At 51.1% G+C, this 26,619-nt stretch overlaps 1 protein-coding gene across 6 annotated transcripts; it reads right to left on the bottom strand.

Annotated features, from left to right (window-relative positions):
- LOC100622386 (NADH-cytochrome b5 reductase-like) lies at window positions 1,679-26,591 on the bottom strand. 6 transcript variants are annotated; one of them, XM_021096598.1, is made up of 7 exons: window positions 26,480-26,590; window positions 19,395-19,854; window positions 18,332-18,480; window positions 15,289-15,376; window positions 9,862-9,966; window positions 5,159-5,362; window positions 1,679-3,385 (listed from the first exon to the last, which is right to left on the bottom strand). In XM_021096598.1, the coding sequence occupies exons 2-7, from the start codon at window positions 19,581-19,583 to the stop codon at window positions 3,182-3,184; spliced, it is 939 nt and encodes a 312-aa protein (XP_020952257.1). In that variant the 5' UTR covers window positions 19,584-19,854; window positions 26,480-26,590; the 3' UTR covers window positions 1,679-3,181. The 6 variants fall into 6 exon arrangements, with proteins under 6 accessions (XP_020952257.1, XP_020952258.1, XP_020952259.1 ...); XM_021096599.1 differs by having other exon boundaries at window positions 26,484-26,586; XM_021096600.1 differs by having other exon boundaries at window positions 26,371-26,576.

Here is a 26,619-nt window from a genome sequence, read left to right as displayed (position 1 = left end):
GGCAATGCCGGATCCTTAATCTACTGAGCGAGGCCAGGGATCGAACTCGCAACCTCATGGTTCCTAGTCAGATTTGTTAACCACTGTCCCACCATGGGAACTCCTGGGTGTTCATATTTTGCTATATTCATTTCAAATATTTTTTACAATAAAGTGGTACAGATAAAAGCCCCCAGCCCACCCCATCCCTTTCCTGAGGAGGGGAATGTGGCAGTCGTGCAGGCAAAACACGATAAGGGGAACCAAAGCAGCCTCTGCTTTTGCTGCCAACACCCTGATAGCACACCTCCCCCGACACAGGGGGGTGGGTGGGGGCATCTCAAGGAGAGCTGGGAGGAATGGGCCAGCTGACCGGAACCTCGCCCCAATTCACGCATTCCAACTCATCCCCCTCCCGGGCTCTCTTATCATCTTATGAGACACAGGACCCAGCCCCAAGCTCTCAAGTGTCTGGATGATATGTGCCCTTTGGCGTCTTGGCACCAAGGGTGTGTCTGGGCCCTCACCAGTGTCCATGACAAGAGACCCTGCCAGCATCCAGACTGCACAGATCCCACCTGGATTGAGGGGGAAGTGGGGGGGGGCGCGACGCATTCTAGAACAAGTGGGGCTGTTGGTTATCACTGAGGGGCCTTGGCTGATAGTTAAACATCCATATCTAAAATAGGCCAAAGAGAGACACACGAGAACTGCCCCACGAGAACAGCTCCAGGCCCCTAACTATGAGCAACAGTGTCGCTTTGAGGCCTCCACCCTCAGTGCAGTGGTCTGTCCTGGCCTCCCATAGGCCAAGCTAAAGCCCTGGCCATCCGTTCTCCTAACACTCCGTACTTCCCCTTTCAGCCCACTCATCCCCCCACCCACCCCCTTTTTTTCTTCTTTTTTAGGGCCACATCCATGGCATATGGAAATTTCCAGGCTAGGGATCGAATTGGAGCTGTAGTTGCCAGCCTATACCACAGCCACAGCAACGCTGGATCCTTAACCCACTGAGCAGGGCCAAGGATGGAACCTGCATCCTCATGGATACTAGTCAGGTTTGTTTCGGATGAACCACAGTGGAAACTCCACACTCATCCCTTTTAGAATTACAACTTTAATTTCCGCCTTCCTCGTTGAATTCTAAGCTCCCCAGATGGGGCTTCCCAGGACAGCATCTGCCTTGTTCAGCTGTTTCCTCTGTGCCTAGAACAGAGCCTGGCACCTAACAGGCCCTCTAGGAGTATTTGTGCGTAGACTCAATAGCACCTTTTCACTGAAGGAGGGGAAAGATTGAGGAAGATGCCCAGATTTCTGAGGCCCCGAGAGAGAAAAAGTATCTTGCTCAAGTCACCAGAAAGGCCACAGTTCCTGCTTGGGACCCCTGCCACTCCAGGAACGGCCTTCCCACTCATTACGCTGTGTTGAGTTGATAAGAGCTTTGTAACAGACCAGCATTTCCTGAAGCGTGGTCCATGGACTGCTGGTCTCCCAGTGCTCTCTAGTTAAATAAGCTTGGGAACCTCTGGGTTAACACAATGAAAAAATGTTTCTTCGCCACTGGACTTTGCAGAGCCTTAAATATGCTCATGGGCACATGCTTCTTGACGAAGGTCAAGGGCAGTATTCCCCGCCTCCATCTGACCATGGAATTCTGCCCGTGAGACGTGGTTGGAAACCTTTAGCACCATCCCCCAACGGCGTGTCATGATTATTTATTGACGATGGCACAGTGCAGAGATTTGTTACAACGTTTTAGGCAGTGCGGGAAAACCCTGTTTCACAAATGAAAATGACACCAAGCGCCCAGATATAAAAGGGGTAAAAACAGAACTGCGCTGGTTGAAGGGAGGCCTGGCGATCCCAGCTGGCCATCCCTTCTGGGCCACCATGCGTGGAACCATAGTGTCCTGCAGAGCCCAGTTTAAAAATCACCGAGAACATTCCGAAATCAGGGCTGACACTAGAGATCTGGCATCTAACACTGGCCCTGTCATGAACTGCTTTACCTTGGGCAGGTCATGTGGCCTCCTGGCTACAATGAGTCTGATTGACAGGATGCTTTTTGAAGCCCTGAGCTTTAATCTCTGCTATGATGAGGACTGTGAGTCTCTGACTGCAAAATTCTAACTCTGCAGTTCTATGGTTCTCTGATTCCGTGATCCCATGGCTTAATATTCTGGTCCTGGGACTGCCTGTAGCCAGCCTGAGCTGGTGCCGCACACTGGAGCCCAGGCTGCAAAAAGCAGAATTCTTTAACTGCGGTGTGATGCCCAGGAGTGCCGAGTTCCCTGGGGAGGGCATGCCCTGTGCAGAATGGAGAGGGTGGGGTCTGAAGGGGAGGGGTGGGTGGATCCGAATCTGCAGCAGCTAGGTGGGCAGAGCAGGAAGAAGGACCCAGGTCTCCTGACTCCTGCTCTATCTTTAGATCTCCATAGCAACTGTCACCAGGGTGCTGAAGGCTCGGCTGAGCTGGCTGCCTGCGGGAGGGAGGGGCATCTGCTTTCAGGGCCTCTTTTGCTGGGGAAAGGACTCTGGGCTGGGCTGGAGCCAGGGGAGGGAGACTGAGCCTCTGCAGCAGGAAAGGCCTGGGGCCGAAACAACATAAAGATAATCTAGGGCCCCACCTTGTTCTGAGACAAGGTCAGGTCACAGAACCCAGGACTTCCATCGGGTCAGGCTCGCGGCGGCGCTGGAGGAACAACATTGGCGAGTTCCTCCTCCAAAGAGCTCGCCCCTGCGGTCCTTCCTTAAACAGGCGGGGAGCAGCTCTTGGGAGCCAGCCCTGAGGCCACAAGAGATGCAGTCTCCAGGGAAAGCAGGCTGTGGCACGGGCCTGACAGGGCAGGGCCCCAGGGGACCTGAGGAACCAGGAAGCTCCCTCCATCCGTTCTCCTGCCAACTTAGCCCACACCTGGCTCGCTCTGGGGTCGGGGAGGTCCTCCCTGACTCCTAGCTGGGTCCTCTCCTCCCCGGGCTCCCACAGGCATGATCTCCCACCTCCCTCCACCCAGCAGGATGCCTGCCCAAGGGGGTCAGTACCCTCGTGGGGTAGATGAGAAAAGGAGGCATGCAGAGGTAAAGACGGGCCCGGGTCACCCGGAGAGTCAGCAGTGGTCTTGCATGCAGGTCTCTGGATTCCAGTCTGTGCCCCTTCCTGCGTCCCAGCGCCAGAAGCTGCGCTTTAGAAGCGAGGCCAGGCCTAGAAGAGGAAGTAGGCGTCCTCGGCCAGGCCCGCGCTCAGCAAGCACCTGGCCACGTCCTGGGTGAACTCAGCTGAGCCACAGACCAAGGCAAACGGCTTTCTCCGACAGGAGCCCACTAGCTCGTCAACCAGGTCCTGGCCCAGGCGGCCAAAGCGGGTCTTGTCCCGGTAACTCCAGGGAAGCTGCTCCGGGGAATTCTCCTGGGATGAGTGATGAGAAACAGTGGGGGTGACTACTGGGGCCCGCACACGTCACAGTCAGCTCCTCTCTGCCAAACAAGGAAATGGAGGCAGATGGGGAGGGCAACCTCCGCCCAGCCCCACCACGAGCCCGCACTTCCTCGCCCCGGGACTCGGACCACCCTCCCAAAGGCCCGTGGGTGGGTGTTATCCTCCACCACAGGGAGGCACAGGGAGGAGGGAGCACCCTCGGGGTACACAATACATTTCTTTGTCTTTTTTCTTTTTCTTTTTCCTTTTTAGGGCCACACCAACCATATAGAGGTTCCCAGGCTAGGGAATCAAATCAAAGCTGCAGCTGGGGAGTTCCCGTCGTGGCGCAGTGGTTAACGAGTCCGACTAGGAACCATGAGGTTGCAGGTTCGGTCCCTGCCCTTGCTCAGTGGGTTAACGATCCGGCATTGCCGTGAGCTGTGGTGTAGGTTGCAGATTCGGCTCGGATCCCGCGTTGCTGTGGCTCTGGCATAGGCCAGCAGCTACAGCTCCGATTCGACCCCTAGCCTGGGAACCTCCAAATGCTGTGGCAGCAGCCCAAGAAATAGCAAAAAAGACCAAAAAAGACCAAAAAAAAAAAAAAAAAAAAAAAGCTGCAGCTGCCAGTCTACACCACAGCAGTCATGCCAGATCTGAACCACGTCTGTGACCTACACCACAGCTCACAGCAATGCTGGATCCCTAACCCACCGAGCAAGGCCAGGGATTGAACCCACATCCTCATGGATACTAGTTGGATTCGTTACCGCTGAGCCACGACGGGAACTCCACAATGCATTTCTTTTAAGTAAACATTTTATTGAAGTATAACATATATGTGGGAGTTCCCGTTGTGGCTCAGCAGGTTAAGAACCCAACCAGTGGAGTTTCTGTTACAGCGCAGTGGAAACGAATCCGACTAGTATCCATGAGGCTTTGAGTTCGATCCCTGGCCTCGCTCAGTGGGTCAGCCATCTGGCATTGCCATGAGCTGTGGTGTAGGTGGCAGATTTGGCTTGGATCCCGTGTTGCTGTAGCTGTGGTGTAGGCCAGCAGCTGAAACTCCGATTCAACCCCTCCTTGGGAACTTCCATATGCCTCGGGTGCAGCCCTAAAAAGCCAAAAAATTAAAATAAAATAAAGAACCCAACTAGTATCCATGAGGATGCAGGGATCCAGGAGGGAAGAGGGCTCAGGAGGCACAGCTGCTTCCAACTGGAGCAGCTGTAACGGGAGGGTTTGCTCCCACGCAGGGACAAAGTAACACGGTAAAGCATGCAGTGAGCTCGGATCCAGCTTACTTCCCCAGCCATTAATGGGGTGAGCGCCCACTCCGTGCCTGGCACTGTGTGAAGCAGAGAGCGTGGTGATCCAGACACATGGTCCCTGCCTCGAGGAGCTGTCACAACCAGAGGCCGTCTGTGCCTGGCCCACTGAGTCCACAACCCGGTCCCCTGCCCGCACAATGGATGATGCCAGCTGGTTGACGGCAGGCAGCAACGCATGGCGCGTTAGAGCAGGCGCTGTGGAATCAGACAGCCTCGGGCTCAAATCCTGGCCTCCGCCCATTTGGCAGCACAGCAGGGGCTGGCGCCTTCCCTCTGCGCATCAGTTTCCTCATGCGCATAATAAGCATGCCAGGCACATGCTGGGGCTTCTATCAGGGCGCGGGGAGCAGAGAGCCCACAGCAGGTCCTCAGGATGGGGGCGAGGGGACAGCGGAGTCTCAATCAGGGAAGAAGGTCACCCCCCTGGGCTCACCTGGCTGAGGACAAAGAAGGTGCGGACGTTCCAGAAACGGGCCTGCTCCTGGAGGAAGGCTTTCAGGTAGATGCCCTCAAAGGTCTTGAAGCAGCCGACCAGGGTGACAAAGGTCTCATCCTCGGCGTTGTCTGTGATGCTCTGCAGGATGGGCACCATGGGGGCCAGGCCGGTGCCTGCAGCCAGCATGAGGAGCTCACCGTACTGGGGAACAGGACGGTACAGGACAGGGGTGGGTTGAGGGGAGGTCTCACCCCACCCACCCGCTCTGGGGTCTTTTCTTGGGCTTGCTTGCATGGCTTCCTGGGTGTCTCCCCAGCTCCCATCTGAGTGCCCCTCTCCACCTCCCCCGGGAAGCCATCCTTGTTTGAGAAAGGCTGTAGCTCATAAGGTCTATAGGACAGAAATCATGGAATCCGGAGGCTGACAGGGAACATAATTGTCCATAAAGTTTCCTAACACCTGCAGCTGGCTTGGCTTCCTTCTTAAGCATCCCCACAGGACCTGCTTACACACTTTTGCGCACAGGTAGCCCACCACGGCCTAAGGCAGTATGCTCTATTAGAGGCTGACCCCCCCTTGCCAGGGAGGGCTGACCACTTCACGCTGAGCGGAAATCTGCTCCCACTAAAGCTTTGCCCACCACCCCCAGCCCAGCCCTGCCCTCTGCCTCTGCTGCTTCTGCCCCAGGGAAGCCCTGCAGAGATCTGAGGGCCCTGGCTTGGACCCAGCCTGCTCTTCTCTAGCCTAAATGAGATGCTAGGCACAGCGCTGACACAGAGACCCAGGCAATGAAAGTGAGTTCCCAGGAGGCCCTTGTTCTATCAGCTCCCCCTCGCTGAACCCATTTCCTAGCTCTAGGCCTCCAAGGTCAGTGCCTTGAAGGTTAGTGCGTGACCCATGCAGTGAGGTATTCACCTCCTTCATTCTAGAGATTAGGCCTCTGTGAATGCAGCTGTCACTAGCATTAGCGACAGCCACTGCACACCACCCTAGTGCTGTCAGGAGTCATGTAGATCTGGGGCTAAATCCCTAGCCATCTGGGCAAGTTCTGTCACCTCCCTGAGCCTTGGTTTCTTCACTTGTTAAAAATAATAGCACCTCCCTGAGAGTTCCCGATGTGGCGCAGAGGTTAATGAATCTGACTAGGAACCATGAGGTTGCAGGTTCCATCCCTGGCCTCACTCAGTGGGTTAAGGATCCAGTGTTGCCGTGAGCTGTGGGGTAGGTCGCAGACTCCCGCTTGGATCCCGCGTTGCTGTGGCTGTGGCATAGGCCGGCAGCTATAGCTCCGATTAGACCTCTAGCCTGGGAACCTCCATATGCCGCGGGAGCGGCCCTAGAAAAGGCAAAAAGACAAAAAAATATATATATGTATATATAATAATAATAATAATAATAGCACCTCCCTATGGGATTTTCCGCTGTGGTCCAGCAGGTTGAGAACCTGACTGGTGTCCGTGAGGATGCAGGCTTGATCCTTGGCCTTGCTCAGTGGATTAAGTATCCAGTGTTGCTGTGAGCTGTGGTGTAGGTTGCAGATGCGGCCTGGATCTGGTGTTGCTGTGGCTGTGGTGTAGGCTGGCGGCTGCAGCTCTGATTCGGCCCCCAGCCTGGGAACCTCCGTATGTCACAGGTGTGGCCCTAAAAAGAAATGATGATGATGATGGTGATGATAACAGCACCCCCCTAGAGTAGCACCTATCTCAGAACTGCCGTGAGGATTAAAGTAGGACATACATAGTGCCTGGGACAGGGCCTGGGGCCTAGTACAATTGAATTCCTTCCCTTCGCTGTGCCCCTGCTCCTGGTCCCTCATCCTGTCCTATGTTTGCGCCCGCCCAGCCTCCCAGGCAGAGTCTGCCCTCCTCCCCCTCCTCCTGCCATCACTGCTCAGGCTCTGCCCTGGGGAGCCTTCCCCGAGGCAGGGTCAGGAGAGGGGTCCTTCCTGCGTTCCCACAGCCCCCTGTGCATGCCCCCTCGCCCTGGCCACAGCATTGTTGTCATCTATTTGTATGTCTGTCTCCCCTTCGGACTGTGAGCTTCTGAGGACAGGGGACTCATGGGACCCATCTCCGGGCCCCCAGGTCCAGCACAGGCCTGGCCCTGGGTGAATACCCTTGAATGCCTATGGAGGGAACGCAGGACAGATGCTAATGTGCTCCGGCTGCAATGCAGGTGGCTGCAGAGTGGCAAGACTGGGGCTGCATCCCAGCATCCTCACCGTAACAGAGCCAAGCCTTAGCCACAGTTTCAGGGGCCACATGTTACTGTGTGAGATGCCATGTCTTTGCCCTCATGGCCCAGCCCTACACCCTCCCAGACAGGAAGTGGAGGGCTTTCCAACAGGCCCTGTGGATGCAGAGGGGCGGCATACACTGGGCACCAGGAGGCTCCACCCAGAAAAGGGGGTCAAGATCACACTCGTCAGGTGCCCCCCTCCCCCAGGTCAGGAGGAAACAGGGACAATTCCCAGTCCCTGCTCTCAGGCCTGCCCTCAGCTAAAATGCAAGGCTGCACATGGCTAGTGCTAGGAGAACGCTGGAAAAGAGGCACACCTCACATTTCTAAAATGGGGGTAGCGGTACCTAAGAGCTGTTGTGAGGGTTAAATAAGAGCTGGTGTGAAGATTAAATGAGTCGCTACATGGCAAGTGCTAAAACCAAAGCCGGGCACATAGGAGGTGCGTTTGACATTCATTATTCTATATATAAATGTGTGTGTACTGGTTTACACACCCATGTGTGGAAGAGGATTTGGAAGGATACACGTCAAGGCAGTAAGACTAGTGTGTTCAGGTTGATAGCCTGTAGGTTTCATTTTTTTTTTTTTTTTTTTTTTTAAGGCCACACCTCCAGCACATGGAGGGTCCCAGGCTAGGGGTCCATTAGGAGCTGCATCTGTGACCTATACCACAGCCACAGCAACGCCAGATCTGAGCTGCATTTGTGACCTCACAGCAATGCCAGATCCTCAACCCACTGAGCGAAGCCAGGGATCAAACCTGCATCCTCATGGTTCCTAGTCAGATTTGTTTCCTCTGAGCCATGATGGGAAGTTCACTGCAGGTATTTTTTATTTCTTCTTTTGGCCTCTTTATATCTGCTGATTTGGGGGGGGTGATAAATAGATATTGAATTTGTAATAAGGAAAATAACAATAAAAGCTATTTTCATTTATTTTTATTTTTTGCTTTTTAGGGCTGCACCCGTGCATATGGAAATTCCCAGGCTAGGGGTTGAATCGGAGCTATACCCACCGGCCTATACCACAGCCACATTAACGCGGGAACCGTGCTGCGTCTGAAACCTACACCAAAGCTCACAGAAACGCCGGATCACTGACCCACGGAGCAAGGCCAGGGATCAAACTCGTGTGCTCATGGATACTAGTCTGATTCGTTTCCTCTGAGCCACAACGGGAACTCCAATCAAAGCTATTCTTAAATTATACAAAAAGAATGGAGAGGAAGAATGATTCAGTCTTTTCCATTTGTTTGTTTTGCTTTGTTTTCCTAATTATAAAGGTAATAGGTATTTGTTGTGGATAATTTGGAAAATATAGTGATGTAAATAAAAATCACCCATAATTCCACATCCTAGAGCTGTTAGTATTTTATTGCTTTAAAAAAAATATTTTTCTGTGCAATTTCACTTAGTTTCCCAACTTGCTATATATTCAGTTTTTGCCTAGTGTTTGTCGCTTGATCTAATAGCATAAGCATATCACCTCACATATAACCATAATTGTAAAATCTAGCATAACAGTCTGTCAATTAGCCGTGACCCAGTGTACTTAACTGTTCTGTTGTTGGATATTCAGTTGTCTCCAACTTCTTGCTATTGGAAGTAATGTTGCAATGAACATGTGCAAGAGGTGGCATTCTGGATCCTTCCCAAAGGGCAGACGTCAGAGTAGAATCAGAATCAAGGATTCGAACCTTCCCCAGGCTCCTGCTACAAACTGCTTTCCAGGAACTCCTGTCCTGGTGCAGCGGAAATGGATCCGACTGGGAACCATGAGGGGGCAGGTTTGATCCCTGGCCTCATTCAGTGGGTTAAGGATCCGGTGTTGCTGTGAGCTTCGGTGTAGGTCACAGACGCAGCTTGGATCTGGTGTTGCTGTGGCTGTGGCGTAGGCTGGCAGCTGTAGCTCCAATTAGACCCCTAGCCTGGGAACCTCCATATGCCGCAGGTGCAGCCCTAAAAAGACAAAAAGACAAAAAATACCAAAAAAAACCAAAACCACAAAAAACTGCTTTCCAGATATGCACCAACTGGTGAGAAATTACTGATTCTTCCTGGGACTGTCAGGGAAGGATTTGAACATGCTGTGAAGATGAGGGGAAGGGCCTCTGGGCTGGGAAGCAGGGGATCCCAAGCAGCAAGCCACAGGGTATATTTAGAAAATGGTCTTTAGAGTCTTTAAATAGCATGTGAAGCCAGAAAGTGATCTGAGGGTCAGATGGAATAAGGGCCCTAAATACCAAGCTCATAGTCTGAATTTCTCCAGCAATGGGCAGGCAGTTTTGTTTCTTGGTGCCTATTCCATCTCCTCCTAAGAGCAGCCCCAAGGATACCCTTGGGATTAGGTTTGGCCTCCAGACGAATGACACAGTGAGAGTCTATGGGCTGAAAGTGAATACCGCAGTCCTGGAAGCTAAGCTGGGAGGGGGTTCCCGAGGACATACGGCGGGTACTGACCTGGTTTGGTTTATAGCAGAAGCTTCCAAAAGGTCCTCGCCAGAAAGCCGCGTCTCCTACTCGCCAGGACTTAACGCACTGGGACATCAGCCCAGTCTGGTAGCACTGGGAGCAAGCAAAGGCAGATCTCACTGGGACGGGCACACGCTGCCACTACAGACGACATCAGCCATGGAAGGGGAGCCCTTGCTGCACGCTCAGGGCATTACACGTGTTTCCTCATTGAATCCTCCCACACATCCACAAAATTGGTTCTGTCATTCCCCGTTTTCAGATGAGACCCAGAAACTTATACGGAAGGTAAATGCTAAGACTGGGATACGAATCCATAGGACCTATGGCCTTAACTACAGAGGTCTCAAGCCAAGTAACTACAGGGCCACGCAGGTAACCTAACTGTGTGCAAACCACGTATGACAGCCACGACATAGAGGCGACCTCGATGTCCATCAACAGAAGACTGGATGAAGAAGACGCGGTACAGTGGATATTAGCCGTAAAAAAAGAACATCATGGTGCCATTTGCAGCAACATGGGTGGACCAGAGATTATCATACTAAGTGAAGTGAAGTCAGACCAAGACAAATATCTCATGCTGTCCCTTACATGTGAAATCTAAAATATGGTACGAATGAACTTATTTACAGAACAGAAAGACTCACAGACGTAGAAAACAAATTTACCGTCACCAAAGGAGAAAGGCGGGAAAGGGGTAACTTTGGAATTTAGGATCAACAAGATACATACCGCTGTATATAAAATCGGTCAACAATAAGGATCTCATGTATAGCCCTGGGGGCTATAGTCAATATCTTTTTGTTCTTTTTCTTTTTTTGGCTGTACCTGCAGCATATGGAAGTTCCAGGGATCGAATCCAAGCTGCATCTGCAGCCTACCCATAGGTGCAGCAACACTGGATCCTTAACTCACTTTGCTGGGCTGGGGATTGAACCACTGCCTCCACAGAGACAAGCCAGATCTCTAACCCACCGTGCCACTGCGGGAACGCCTATTCAATATCTTATATTAGCTCGTAATGGAAAAAAATCCAGAAAAGAATATGTATCTATATCTATATATTGTAACTGAATTACTTTGCTATATACATCTGAAAACACTGTAAATCAACTATATACTTCAATAAAAACTAAAAATAAAAGAACGTATGAGATAATTAATGGCAACTAATACTCAGAGTTCGGGAGACAAGAGTGAGTGGTGGGGACTGTGGTAAACTGGTGAGTGAATACACTTTCTAAAGGAGGAAGCCACGCTGCAAATTCCAGTACACACTCCCTGCAGCCAATGATGCCAAATCTTCTGCCTTTCTAACAGGGGTGGGAAGTTCAGATTTTAAGGGAAAAAAATCTCAGAGTTCCTCTCACGGCTCAGCGGAAACGAATCTGACTAGCATCCCTGAGGACGCAGGTTGGCCTTGCTCAGGGGGTTAAGGATCTGGCATTGCCATGAGCTGTGGTGTAGGTTGCAGAGGCTGCTCAGATATAGCATTGCTGTGGCTGTGGCGTAGGCTCTGATTCAACCCCTATCCTGGGAACCTCCATATGCTGTGGGTGCAGTCCTAAAAAGACAACAACAAAAAAAAAAAAGGGGGGAAAAAATCTCGTTTTTGAAACATCAGCAAATCAATTCAAATTAATTTTAATTTAAAACATTGTGGAGTTCCCGTCATGGCACAGTGGTTAACGAATCTGACTAGGAACCATGAGGTTGCGGGTTCCATCCCTGGCCTCGCTCAGTGGGTTAAGGATCCGGCATTGCCGTGAGCTGTGGTGTAGGTCGCAGACGCGGCTCGGATCCCACGTTGCTGTGGCTGTGGCGTAGGCTGGCGGCTACAGCTCCGATTAGACCCCTAGCCTGGGAATCTCCATACGCCGTGCTAGCAGCCCTAGAAAAGGCAAAAAGACAAAACAAAAACAAAAACTTTGTGCAGACCAAAACCAAATCTATGTATAGGACAGAGTCAGTCTGTAGGCCACTCATTTGCGATCTCTCAATTTCATCCAACCAAGACTCTTTTTGTTCAAGACTCTTGGTTGGATGAAAAAAATGAAGGTTGTGGAAGGGATTCCTCCATGGGGGAAGGGCAGTCTGCACTTCCTGGATGGCCACCCACTCTGTGCCAGGCACTGCATCCCATGCTGGGGATGCAGGAGAGACAGCTGGACCTCAAGCTCCATGAAGCTAGCCAGTGCCTGGACCACGGAAAGGACTTAGTAACGATCTGAGTGAACGAACGAATCAACCCAGATTCAGGCCCTCCCCTTAAGGAGCTCACAAACTAAGAGGAGCCTAAGTCTCAGACAACACACAAGGTAGAAAGGAGGTAATCCCTTGTGAGACGGATGAAGTGCTGGGAGAGCCCTGAGGAGGTACAGTCACTTTCAACAGAGTTGAGCCAAGGATAGCTTCCTGGAGGAAGGAGCCCTTGAACTGGACCTTGAAGACTGGGTAGGATCAAACTCCCTGGGGATGGGAGCAGGAGCACAGAGAATTCTGAGCATCAGGTGTGGTGTGCTCAGGGGTAGGACAGCCCAGGTCATGTTTTGGGAAGAGCAAGTGGACATGACAGGGTAGGGGTAGAGGGAGGCCCTGAGACACAGGACTGGAAGGGTGTTTGGAGAAATTATAACCAAGCTTGAAGGAGAGGCTTTGGTCACTAGACACGCTTTTTAGCACCCACAGCCACTGCTCGTACCACCCCTGTTTCCCGCCCCCCCCCATCTTTTTAGGGCCACACCGGCAGCATATGGAAGTTTCCAGGCTAAGGGTCAGATCAGAGCTGCAGTTGCTGACCTGCACCACAGCTCCTGGAAACGCCGGATCCCCGACCCACTGAGTGAGGCCGGGGATTGACCCACATCCTCATGGATACTCGTCAGATTCGTTTCCTCTGAGCCACGAGGGGAACTCCCATCCAGCTTTCATCAGGCACCACATGTATAAAGCAAGGATAATCCTCAGCTTACTTGGAAGAGCCTGGGCAGGAAGCGTCAGTCTTTCTCCTCACTTGCTAGGGGCTAGATTTGAGAGCACACCTTGTTTTCTGGCCCCAGGCACAGACTCAGGGGTGGGCTTAGAGCCCTAGGGCACAGACAGCACTCAAAGGGAAAGGCAGGGTCCTTCTGAGCCTCCAGCACCCACACAAAGCCTGGCATGGAGTGAAAGACTCAAGGCACACTTGTTAAACAGACCTGACGCTGAACTGCTGTTCTTCCACTTGGAATCATGATACTCAGGGGCCTTGGGACAATGACGTCATCTCCCTCTGTGCTTCAGTTTCTTCATCTGTCAAGTGGGGATAATACGATCTACTCTGTAGCGTGGTTATGAGGTTAAAACGAGACAATGACAGTGAAGAGCCAGAAGCAGTTCCTGGTGCCTAGAAGGTGCCTGAGAAATGGGGGTTCCTCCTTCCCATCCAATGGGAGGGTAAACCTTACAAAACCTGCCTGCCTTCCCAATCTGAAGACATTTCCAGCTCATCCCAGCCAGCGGCTTAGGGGTAATTAAGCATCTCTCTAAAGAGAGGCTTTCCATTAAACGAAGGAGGAATCAGCCTTGCAGCTGGGAGAGATCCAGCTGCCCTGAAGAATTGTCTTCAGGCTTATCCTTTCAATAGAAACACACCCCGACAAGCAGCTTGGGGAAGCGGGCCATTTGGAGAGGATTTGTGGAATCTCCCAGACAAACAGTTGCCGTTGCGTGAAGAAGGGATCCCATCCAAGCTTATGTGTGAGGGAATAAATACTCGAGCTGAAGGCAGGCAGGAAGGCAGGAGTCAGAGATGCTGCTGGCATCTTGGAGTCAGGAGGCCAGGGCTCATCCACTAGCTGCACTTCTTACCTCCTGTGGCGCCTCAGGCCCCTCTGGGGCCTCAGTTTGCTTAGCAGTGAAATGGGGCTAATGTCTGTCTTACAAGAGAGATAAAGGATGTGAAAACTGTTCTTAAATATAAGTATTCCCCAGATTTCTGTTTGGGAAATGATCCGGAACTATGTATTCAGCTACCCATATGAAACTGCTATTTTCTATAGGTCAAAAATCTTATACAGAGTTTGCTGGTGGTCTAGTGGTTAAGGACCCAGCATTGCCACTGCTATGGCTCAGGTTTGAACCCAGGCCTGGAACTTCTGCATGCCGTAGGAGCAGCCAAAAAATTAGAGTGTCAGCAATTTCATGGAGTTCAGCCCAATTATTTTTGCATGTAATTGGACCCCATGAATTCTTTCTTTCTTTCTTTATTTTGCTTTTTAGGGCTGCACCTGCAGCATATGGAGGTTCCCTGGCTAGGGGTCTAATTGGAGCTACAGCTGCTGGCCTACGCTACAGCCATAGCAATGCCAGATCCGAGCAGCAACTGTGACCTACACCACAGCTCATGGCAACGCCGGATCCTTAACCCACTGAGTGAGGCCAGGGATCAAACCCACATCCTCATGGATACTAGCCAGGTCCATTAACCACTGAGCCGCAACGGGAACTCCCCTTCATACTACTTGTTCATTCGTTGCCTAGTCCTTTGGACTCTGGGGGATTTTGCATTCAGCCCGCTTCGTCCATCTCACCTCTGCCAATTTCCCCACCTACCTCAGCTGCCCCCACAAGCACCTCTCCTCCCGCCACTCAGACTGGGTACAGTTCCCACAAGACCCGGCATTGATTATCTGTCCCCCCTGGACATCAGTGCTGCCCCTGCTAACTTGTACTCCTTCAAGTCCCAACTCAAATGCCTCGGACCCCGCTGACCCCCTGATGAGGGGATTTCAGGTTAGTTAGGTCCTCTATGCCCCATCTTTTGCCTGCACACACCCCCCTGTCTGTGCCAGGACAAATGACTGGCAGTTCCCCAAGTCATGCCTCCTTTGCCATTGGACACGCCATTCCTTCCCCGCAGAACTGCCTTCTCCTTCCTGTGCTTAAACATACAGCTTAACACACAGCTTCTGTGAGGAAGTCCAGCCTGCCTTCTCTGCAGTGCCCACGCCCTGAGTTGGGTTGAGGCCTCGTGTCACAGCATCTATCACATCGTACTGTCCCAGTCCGCCTCTGTCTGCGGGTGGCACCGTGTCTGACTCTGCACACAGCAGGTGCGAGTGACCTGGTCCCCCTCTCCCTGGCTCAGGGCTCACTCTCCATCGATAAGTAAGAAGGTAGGAGGAACAGCTTTACCTTTCTCAGTCCAGGCCACTTTTTCATAAAATCTGTCCAGAACATGCCCTCTGTTGGTGGCCCAGCAGCAATCCCCAGCCCCCCCCTTCACTGTCCCCACTCTCCCCCCCAAGCCAGGCTCCTCCCATGTGAATACGGATTTTTCCCACATCATGAGGGAACTGCTCCACGCCCACCAAGCTGACAAATGGAGGGCCAGTCGACGGCATCTTAGCGCATCCGTGTGAGTCGGCTTACCTTGATTAAAACTTCAAAGTATCCTTCTGTGTTGGCAGGGCTGATGGGTGTATAGGCTCTCTGAATTTCTAAGTCATCTACTGTCCCTCTGGGGAAGAGAAGCACTCAGTCAGGCAGTCAGCTAGTCATTCAACAAACCCTTATAGTACCTAGGCTGGGTCAGGTGGTGGAAGTAAAGGTGGGGGCCCAGTTCCCCTCCAGTGGTCCTCACTGAAGGGCAGGCAAGGTGAAGCAGAATAAAAGAGCACTGGGCTCCCCCACCGCCATGTGCTGGCTGTGAGACCTGGGGCAGGTCATTTAATCCTTCTGCCACCGCTTCTGTGTGGTTCCATTGGGATTACAGAGGAGAGCGTGCCTCAGAAAGTACACTGATGATGTGAGCTGTTTTAGGACTTTGCTGTGACTTTTCCTGACCTCTCCTCAACCATAGAACGATCAAGATAAAAACAGGAGTTCCCATGTTGTGGCTCAGTGGAAAGGAATCTGACTAGCATCCATGAGGATGCAGGTTTGATCCCTGGCCTTGCTCAGTGGATTAAGGATCTGGCGTTGCTGTGAGCTGTGGTGTAGGCTGCAGACACGGCTTGGATCCGGCGTTGCTGTGCCTGTGATTTAGGTCCACAGCTGTAGCTCCGATTTGAGCCCTAGCCTGCGAACCTCCATATGGCATGGGTGCAGTCCTAAAAAGACCAAAAAAAAAAAAAAAAAAAGAAAAAAGATAAAAACAACTGTAATTAACACCATCAAATGTTACTGTATGCCAGGAGCACTGGAATGGAAAGGACCCTCAAAGGTGCCCTAGTCCAAAGCCTGACCCCCTGCATGAATCCTCCCCACAGTATTACCAACAAGTGGCCAGGAGGATAATCTCGAGTAATAATACTAGCAGCCAGTTGTATCAAATTCTATGATGCACCAAGCACATTATATGCAGTATCTCATTTAATTCAAACAATAACTCAAGTGAAGAAACCAAGGCTTAGAGAAGGGATGTCACCTGCCTGAGGTCACAGAGCTAGAATTCACCCAGCGCTCAGTCTGCCTCCAGAGCCTGGTTCCTTACCGCTCCTCCTCTGAGCTTCCCTGGAGCCTCTAAGCATTCCTCTCTCAAGTCCTACTACGCACAAAATTTCCTTCTTTGAGGTATGCAAAGATTAAAAAGACCTGTCTGAATGCATCAAAAGCTGGGCAAAAATATTCAATACATGCTGGTAGAACAAGCAAGGAAATAACACACAGAACATAGGGCATGGCTTGGATGGAAAGGACCCTGTGACATTTGCCACGACAGAGGGGAAACTGACATGCGCTCTCATCTGGGAACACTCAGAAGGCCTCCTTGAGCTGGGTGTTAAAGATGAGCAGGCTCCTGATGGGTCAAAACAGGGACGGGAAGGAACGTAACTCCGGACAGAGGAACAGCCTGGGCAAAAGCTCTGAAGTAGGATAATGCAGGGCAAGCCTGGAACTGGTGAGTGGATCTTGGGGCTGGAAGAAGGGGCAAGGGGAGGGCCTTGGGTCAGCATGTCCCTGGGGAGGCATCCTGGAGCACCAGCAGGGGTTTGAACAGGGAGCAACAGGGTCAGTGGCGTGTGTTAGAACGTCAGTGGAGTGACAGGATGGAGGAGAGGGCCCGGCCTAGAGGCAGGGAGTTCAGGGCATCCCTGACTTATATTTGTTTGTTTCTGGCCGTGCCTGCGGCATATGGAAGTTCCCAGGGCAGGGATCAAACCCGATCCACAGCAGTGAGGATGCTGGATCCTTAACCCACTGTACAGCAAAAGAACTCCATGTGCCTCCCTGACTTATGGGATGGAGGGTTGCTTGGGGCTCTGACCTGTCCTGTGGCCCCTTTATGGATCATTAGCCAGGTCACAGGCCAGAACGAACTGGGCACAAACACCAGGGGTCAGGGCGAGGCAAGTGACCAGAGTATGACCAGTAAGAAGCTTTCTCCCGTTTTCATCCCCTCCACCCCACCCCTGGCCTTTTTTCAGCTGCACCCACAGCATATGGATGTTCCTGGGCCAGGGATCGAATCTGAACTGCACCTGTGACCCTCCCCACAGCTGCAGTAACGCTGCATCCTTAAGCTACTTCGCTGGGCCAGGGATCGAACTGGCAATGCTACAGAGACAAGCTGGATCATCAACCCACTTCCTTGTCCTCTGACTACACCTTCTGTCTCCTTTTTGGCTCTGCCTCCTCTTGCCGGTAGTGTAAAATGCTGGAATTGCCAGGTTCGGTCCTATCTCCTTCCCTCTTTCCATGCCACATAGGCTCCCAAACGCCATCCGAGTATAAGGATACAGCTGGATGATTCCCAGATCCGTGTCTGCACCTCAGATCTCTCCGCTGGGCTTCAGACCCAGAGTCGACTGCCTGGCAGACACCTCCATCTGGGGGTCCCAAAGGGTCTTGTCCCTGGGTAGATGGAGGTGGGGATTGAGGTGGGAGGAGAGTGCAAAAGAAATCCAGGAGGAAGAAAGAAGTTCAGAGGATGAAGGGAGTAACTCAGGAGGCAGGTGGCTGTCTGGGTCGGAATCCTTCTTAACTATGTGACACTGAGTCCCTTATTCGTAATGACAGTGTCCTTTTTATCAGCTGGTGCTAATTGTATGAGGTTAGTAGCACAAGCTCTGGAGCCACACTGCTGGCCTTCAAAATCCTGGCTCCAGCATTTCTGAACTGTGTGACCTTGGGCAAGTTACTCAACCTCTCTGACTTTGGTTTCCTCTCCGGTACGGGAACAGTGCCTGCCGTACAGGATTTTGTGAGGAATAAATGAGGTCATACATAGAAGCACACAGAACTGTGCCTTGGATAGTAAGTGCTATAAAAATGTTTGCTGTTATTGGTGTTATTTATGCGACTGCATTATCTAGTTCAATCCCAAGAACCCCCTGAGTCATGCATGCATTACTATGTTTATTTTGAAGATGATGGAGGTTTAAGGAAGGTGAAGCAAGTTGCCCTAGACCATGCAGCCAGCACCTGGCAGAGCACGGCTGCAAAGCTTGGTCCTCCTGCTGCCTGCGTGTACCGTAGGATGAGGTGCTGGCCAGGTCGCAAGCCAAGCTGGCTGTTTCCAGGTAGCGCGAACCGGACTAGGTAGGTGTCCTTAGAGAGCCTGTCCACGGCACTGATGCGAAAGGCCATGAAGGTCTCCGGGTTCAGCTCGGAGGGGCAGCTCTGCAAGAGGAAAAGATTCAACAGCTAGAATGAGACTCACGAGGCAGGAGCATCCTGCCCCCAAGGAGAGGCCACCGCGGTTGATAAGCTTCCTGTATAATAGCGTACTTCCCTTCATGCTCTGCGAATGCCAGAGCTCTTTACGTCGGGCTCATCCTGCGCTGAAGCCTTGCATGGTTTCCCTCAGCCCCAGGATAAAGTACAAGCTCCTTAGCTGAATGGTCAAGGGCCCTGTGGATCGGCCCCAAGTCTCATTTTAGCTCCTGGGCATCAGACGCCAGACTTTTCTCTGTACCCCCAAGGATACCTTGCTGCCTCCAATCTGTGAGTCTTTATTTGCTCAAGCTGTGCCCTCTATCCGGAACACTCATCTGCCGTGTATGAAAGACCCGACCGCTCTTCAAACCTGCTAAAATCCAGATGTGCAAAATTTAGGAATTGTTGGGATCTTAAAGATTATTTAATCCGACATCCTTATTTTCTATGTGGGGGAACAGAGGCCTGAGTGGTAGAGACTTATTTGTCACACCACAAGCAGGGACTCAAATTCATGTCTTCTAAGACTCAGCCTACTTTCCTTACTATTCCACCATGTCTTCTAAGACTCAGCCTACTTTCCTTACTATTCCACCCACCCACACCTCCTCCAGGAAGTCTTCTCTGAATGCCACAACTCATAGATCTCCCTCTCCTGTAAAATGCCCACACCCAGTTCCTGGGATCACCCCTCACCCCCTGCCCACCATCGCAAGGCCAGGCTTTGAACCCGATCCATCTGCTTCTATTAAGCCCACGCTCTTCTCTCTGCTGTGCAGGATCAGAGAAAGCTTCCTCGAGCAGGTACACGGTACAGGGCTGAGGCCCGGAAGAGGCGGCCACCTGGCCCTCGGGTCTGAGGTGTAGCTCTCCCTCACCTGGGACGTGCTCCCTCTCAGCAGGCTCCTGTCCTTGCTGGCTCGGGCTGCCTCCCACCTTGCCAGGTCCCGCTGGTAGAGGTCGAACACACAGGGCGAGCAGCCACTGCCGCAGCACTGGGAGGGCAAGGGCTCCACCGGCCGGAGCTGCAGCCAGGCTTCCTCCTCGTCTTCCTCCCTCTCGGCCATCACCCGTCAGTGGGTCTTGGTCAGGCTGGGAAGCGACACCTGGGCGCTCTTCCCAGGGCAGGCCCAGGCCCTGCCCCCTGGGCAAAGGGAGAACATGGGGCTATACGCTGGTCACCCCTATTCCTCTCGTTCTGCCTGAGGCCTGCAGGCACCAAGCTCAGTGCGAGCCCTGGGGATGGAGTGAACCCACCCTGGGATCTGCTGCCTGGCGCGGGAGGCGGGCAGGCAGGTCACAGCAATTCCAACCGGTGACCTCGTCCGGGGCTGGGTGCTGGATTAGGATGACAAAGAAAATCTCATCGGATTCTTGAAATATTTCAAACGATGAAGTAAAACATTTACATACAATTTATTTTATTTTTTGTCTTTTTAGGGCGACACCCACGGCATATGGAGGTTCCCAGGCTAGGGGTCCAATTGGAGCTGTAGCCGCTGGCCTACACCAGAGCCACAGCAATGCCAGATCCGAGCAGCCTCTGTGACCTACACCACAGCTCACGGCAACGCCAGATTCTTAACCCATTGAGTGAGGCCAGGGATCGAACCCACGACCTCATGGTTCCTAGTCGGATTTGTTTATGCTGTGCCACAACGGGAACACCTATGTACAGTTTAATAATTATGAAAAATAAAGTAAATGGTATACAAGAACCCGTTTGTGGAGTTTCTGCTGTGGCTCAGCAGGTTAAAAACCCGACATAGTGTCCATGAGGATGCGGGTTCAATCCCTGGCCTCGCTCAGTGGGTTTAAGGATCCAGCGTTGCCACAAGGTGTGGCATAGGTCACAGATGTGTTGCTGTGACTGTGGCATAGGCCAGTAGCTGCAGCTTGGATTTGATCCCTAGCCTGGGAACTTCCATATGCCACAGGTTCGACTGTAAACAAATAAAAAAAAAGAACCCCTTTGTAACCAGCACTCACTCAAGTAAAAAGACCCTTGCCAGCATCCCAGAAGCCACAGGGTTAGGGTTAGGGTGAGGGTGAGGGTTAGGGTTAGGGTTGGTCCCTTCTTGATCACACCCCTGTCCCCCCCAACCACCATCCTGACTTTTGATATAATCATTCCCTTGCGTCTCCTTAGCTGGGCCCCCTTTGTCTGCAACCCTAGCCGCTACAGTCCAGGTTGGCCCAGTTTTCACCTTCATGTAAACAGAACCATATGGATATATTCTTCTGTGTCTGGTTTCTTTCACTCAGCATTTGTTGGTGAGTCACCTACCAAACTGCTGCATCTCATCTCATGGGTACAACAAAGCCAGTACTAGAGGTGGCATTTTATGGATGGGAAAACGGGGGTCACATCGCTGCCCACGTGATGGCACTGGGACTTTAACTTGGCTCTAATTTCAGAGCATATTGCTCCTCAACCAGAGGAAAGGAGGAGATGGTTGTGGTGGTCCAGGGGAGAGGGGATGAGGCCCTAGACCAGGGCAGCTGCAGGGAGGACGAGAGGACAGGGATTAACTAGAGAAACACTCAAGTGGGAATTCACAGGCCCCGGAGACTGATGGCTGTGAGGTGAGCCGGTGAGGGGGATAGGGACACTAAAGGGACATCAGATGTCTGGCTTGGATCCCTGGGTGGAGAGTGGACCCAAGAGAGGTTGAGTTTTAGGGGAAAGAGGAAGTGGGGGGGATGCTAAGTTCAGTACGAGTTATGCTGGGTGCCAAGCAGCATCCAAGGGAAAAGTCCAGCTGCCAGTTGGATTAAGCAGGTTTAGTTACCCGAGTGTGGAGCTGCAGCTCTGGGTAGCTGACACCAAGGGAAAGACCGAGTGAGTCGAGGAAGAGTACAGCCTGGAGCTGTCTGTAGAGGCCTGCTTGGCTTCCTGCTTCCTGCTTCACTCACGGCGCTTGGTCCAGCCCTGGTCATCTAGGTGCTCAATAAATACTCTTCAAGTGAGTGAAGCTCTAACTTACAGTAGGTCACACTGTTCAGAAGTTACATGTTTTTTTTTGTTTTGTTTTGCTTTTTAAGGCCATACCCACTGCATATGGAAGTTCCCAGGCTAGTGGCTGAATAGGAGCTGCATCTGCTGGCCTTACTCCACAGCCACAGCAACACGGGATCCCAGCTATGTCTTGACCATAGTTCATGGCAATGCTGGATCCTTAATCCACTGAGCGAGGCCAGGGATCGAACACGCATCCTCATGGATACTAGTCAGGTTCACTACTGCTGAGCCACAACAGGAACTCTAAGAAATTGCATGTTTACAGGTCTTCCTTCTCTATTGAGACTGTGGACTCCTTGAGGGCAGAGAACTGTTTTTAATTTATTTTATGAAACAGCAATGTGTGCATATATATACATACATAATACATATGTACACACACACACATATATATTTTTTAATTGGCCGCACCCACGGCATATGGAAGTTCCCAGGCCAGGGATTGAATCTGAGCTGCAGCCTCAACCCAAGCTGCTACAATCAGATTCTTAACCCACTATGCCACAGCAGGAATTCCAACAGAGCGCATATTTTAAAATATGCATGTTATATGAAAGGAAGGAAGGAAGGAAAGGATCTTGGTTTCAGGACTGTTAGGCAAACACTGTCTGAAAGATCAGGAAGGACAGAATATTTTCTTTTTTTTTTTTTTTTCTTTTTGCCTTTTCTGGGGCGGCTCCTGCGGCATATGGAGGTTCCTAGGCTAGGGGTCTAATCGGAGCTGTAGCCACCAGCCTATGCCAGAGCCACAGCAACGCAGGATCCAAGCCACATCTGCAACCCACACCACAGCTCATGGCAATGCTGGATCCTTAACCCACTGAGCAAGGCCAGGGATCGAACCTACAACCTCACGGTTCCTAGTCGGATTTGTTAACCACTGAGCCATGACGGGAACTCCAGGAAGGACAGTATAAATGGCTATGATTTTACTTTGAGATGTTTCTGTGAGGGCAGGTTGGGGTTTATCAACGTTCTCTGCATTTATATGTGGAACTTCACAGTTTATAACAGAAATAGACCTGGTCATCTCACCTGCAAGGAAACTACTCATTTAAAATTCCACAGGTAGGAGTTCCCATCATGGCTCAGTGGAAATGAATCTGACTATTATCTGTGAGGACACAGGTTTGATCCCTGGCCTCACTCAGTGGGTTAAGGATCCAGTGTTGCCCTGAGCCATGGTGTAGGTCACAGACATGGCTCAAACCCCACGCTGCTGTGGCTGTGGTGTAGGCAGCTACACCTCTGATTCAACCCCTAGCCTGGGAAACTCCATATGCTGTGGGTGCGGCCCCAAAAAGACAAAAAAAAAAAAAAAAAAAAAAAAAAAATCCACAGGCAAATCAAAGTAGAGAGGGGTATTTCCTTCCTTGTGTCTGAAAACAGAACTTAGGAGAAGTCTGATGTCACAGACCATCATTTGATGTAAATATCACTCCTCTAAAATACAGTTTCCTCTAAAACTCCAGTCTTTGATTTTCTCCCATTCATTCCTGCCTTAGATACTTAGGCTGCTCAATGAGGTGAGTGACACTCATCTCTGTCCTGGAGGCACTCCTGGCCTGGAGGAGAGTCATCCACGAAACAGATAATAACTGTTATAAGAATAGACGTCATTTATTGGGCCAGTCTGTGCCAAGCACTTGGCATCGCCTCACTCAGTCCTCCCGACAGCCATATGTAAGCGGGCCATGCTCTTCCTCATTTCCCAACAGGGAAAACGGAGGCCCGGTCAGGAAGCCAGAATGCAGAGCTCATCTCTTAAGTCTCCAGGCTGCTCTTTCTCCTTAGATCTCAAGCTTCTGGAGGGCAGAGGCGAGTGTCTTCATCTCCAACTCCCAGCACAGGTTAGGGGCCCAGTTGCCACACTGTCACTGGCTTTTATGAGCACCCTGGGGCCCATAGCTTCGTGTGTGCATTAAGTGCTAGAATCAAGGCGTGGGCCACATCTGTAGAAAAGCAGGGGAGCAAATCACCAAGTCTGCCGGAGGACAGGGAAGTCCCATTTCTTGGTTACCAACCACTTCTTACAGGTCCTAACCGTTAAGATCTGTCCCCCTTTTCCTGCTTCTCATGGCCATTTATACTGGAGCTTCTGATGGGCTCAAGCAATGGGCTTCCAGTTTCCCCTAACCTGCCACCAGCTCTGATCACGCCGGTCCCCTGCTTAGCAACCTTTTTTCAAAAATTGGGATAATTTATTTACTTCTTTATTATAGACGAATCACTTCAATATGATGCATCACTTAATTCATTTCTTTTTTTACACTTTTTTATGTTTTAATTGAAGTATAGTTGATTTATAATGTGTTCGTTTCAGGTGTACAGCAAAGTGATTGTTATATATACATTATGTATATGTATGTGTTCTTTTTCACATTCTTTTCTATCATAGGTTATTAGGTGACATTGAATAGAGTTCTCCCCCGATTGGTAATCTTTATCAGCTCCCCATCACCTACGACACAATCCAATCTTTTGCCTGGTGCCCAATGCTCTTCTTGATCAGAACTTGTCCAAATTCTCTTACCACTTACTATCATTGGTTTTAGAAGGACAGTTCCTCTGTGTGCAACAAATCCTTCTTTTATAGAGGAAAAATTTCTTTTTTCTCTTTTTAAGGCCTCACCTGCAGCATATGGGAGTTCCCGGGCTAGGGATCGAATTGGAGCTGCAGCTGTGGTCTGTACCACAGCCACAGCAACACTGGATCTGAACCGCCATCGGCGACCTATGCTGCAGCTTGCGGCAATGCCAGATCCTCAGTCTACTGAGTGACACCAGGGACTGAACCTGCATCCTCACGGGCGATATGTCAGGTTCTTAACCTGCCGAGCCACAAGGGGAACTCCTGAAAAGTTTCTCTCTAGAGGAAAAAAACCCCTGGTTCTATGATTTTGGGAAGATTTAGCAGGCTGAGACCCCCTTGAGGGCAAACATGGTGTCTTATTTCCTTATTCTACCACCAAGCACAGGCCTGGCATATGGAAGGCTCAGGTGAGTGCTAAGTACTCAGTTGACAAATACGGCTTGGGAGCCAGACACCGTGCTAGGTGCTGGGATACAGCAGAGGTAAATAAAACATGGGCTCTACCTGCATAGAGCTTGTGGGCTGGCACAGTGTCACAGCAGTTCATCTCATTTTTCTTGCGTGTTATGTACCAGGTTTGTATGAAGAGTGAATGAGGTCTGGTGCTCTTTTTATGCTGATCTCTTACTCCCAAGAGGTATTTTACAGATAAAGTGAGACAAGTGAAGGAGCTCTGTTAACTGTAAACTGTTGTACAGCAAGGCGGTTATTTATCTTTTCTTTTTTTTTTTTTTTGCCTTTTCTTGGGCCGCTCCCACGGCATATGGAGGTTCCCAGGCTTGGGGTCCAATCTGCGCTGTAGCCACCGGCCTACGCCAGAGCCACAGCAACTTGGGATCTGAGCCTTGTCTGTGACCTACACCACAGCTCATGGCAATGCCAGATCCTTAACCCACTGAGCAAGGCCAGGGATCAAACCTACAACCTCATGGTTCCTAGTCGGATTGGTTAACCACTGAGCCATGATGGGAACTCCAAGGCGATTATTTTATTTATTTATTTATTTATTTTTGTCTTTTTGCCATTTCTAGGGCCACTCCCGCAGCATATGGAGGATCCCCAGGCTAGGGGTCGAATCGGAGCTGTAGCCACCAGCCTAAGCCAGAGCCACAGCAACGCAGGATCCAAGCCGCGTCTGTGACCTACACCACAGCTCACCACAACACCGGATCCTTAACCCACAGAGTGAGGCCAGGGATCGAACCTGCAACCTCATGGTTCCTAGTCGGATTCGTTAACCACTGAGCCATGACGGGAACTCCAAGGCGGTTATTTATCCATCTCAGCCTTAAATTTATCTTCTCCATGTTTTACTAATCTCACTTTCCCTGGCTGTTTGGAAATTAGTAGAGAAGTTGGCCATGTCAATCATGAATTTTAAAGGTCCAGCTTCCTCTCAAAGACAAGCCTTCTCTCAGCCTTCTGCCTTTTCAGTGTAAGAAGCCAGGCGCTGACATCTGCTGTTGCCTCTGCTGCGATGATGCTCCTCACCCTCAGGCCCTGCTTCAAGGTCACCTTCTCTGAGCTCTGCTGAACCTTCCCCTTCTCATTCTCTAGCAGGTACTATGTTTATTATTAATAATACCTTATTGATTAATCACATATTATTATTTATTCATTCATTAAACACATATTGAGTCTGTGGCAGACGCTGATCTACAGGCAGGCTTCAGTGAAGAATCTGAAACCCGCGCACTCATGGAGCTTATATTCTAGTGGGAGAGTCATTACACAAGATCAAAATGGAAAACATGGCACGTTAGTGTTAAATGCGAAAGAGAAAAATAACTAGGGAAACGGGGTAAGAAGTGTGTGTGTTGTAATTGCTATTTATTTACTTGCTGTCTGTCTGTATCGCCTACTAACCTATAAGGTCTACGTCACATCTGTTTCATTCACCAGTGCAAACCTGGTGCTCAGCAGTGCCTGAGAGTTTGTCATTTGATAAACACGTGTTGCTCAAAGAGCAGGGTACACCTCCAGGTGTACCTCTGATCCTGCTTCTAGGAGGCGCAAAAGGAAATTCCAAGGAAAGAGGAGGAAAGGAACTCACTTTCAGCGCTGGGGAGGAGGCGAGCAGTACAAGCGGTCGGTGCAAGGACCACGCTCAAGCTTATCGTGAGAAGTGGTTGAGAGGAAAGGAAACCCACCACGTGCGGGACGCTGCGCAGCTGCGCTAGTTTAGGCACTTCTATCACTATTTTTACAGCGAGGGACTTTAAGGCTCAGAAGGACGTACCCTGCCCAAACTCCAACTGCCGTAAGAGATCAAGGTTGTCCTGAGTTCGAGTTTGAGGTCCTGGAGCTCTTCTCCTAGTCCCGTCCCAGCCCCCATCACAACCACTCACCTACCCTCCAGCGATTCCCCTCAGGTGAGGATCATGCAGGTTCCCCCCCCGCCCGCGGCGAAGCGGGCAGGGTTCCACCTGCGGGAAAGGAAGAAGGTCTGGGGGGTGGGGCAAGACAAAGATGCCCTGATTGTGATTGG

This window comes from Sus scrofa, chromosome 6, assembly GCF_000003025.6.
Source record: "Sus scrofa isolate TJ Tabasco breed Duroc chromosome 6, Sscrofa11.1, whole genome shotgun sequence".
In the NCBI taxonomy this organism is placed as follows: domain Eukaryota; kingdom Metazoa; phylum Chordata; class Mammalia; order Artiodactyla; family Suidae; genus Sus; species Sus scrofa.
Note: the sequence above shows the minus strand (reverse complement) of the source record. Positions and strands in the feature narration are given on the sequence as shown.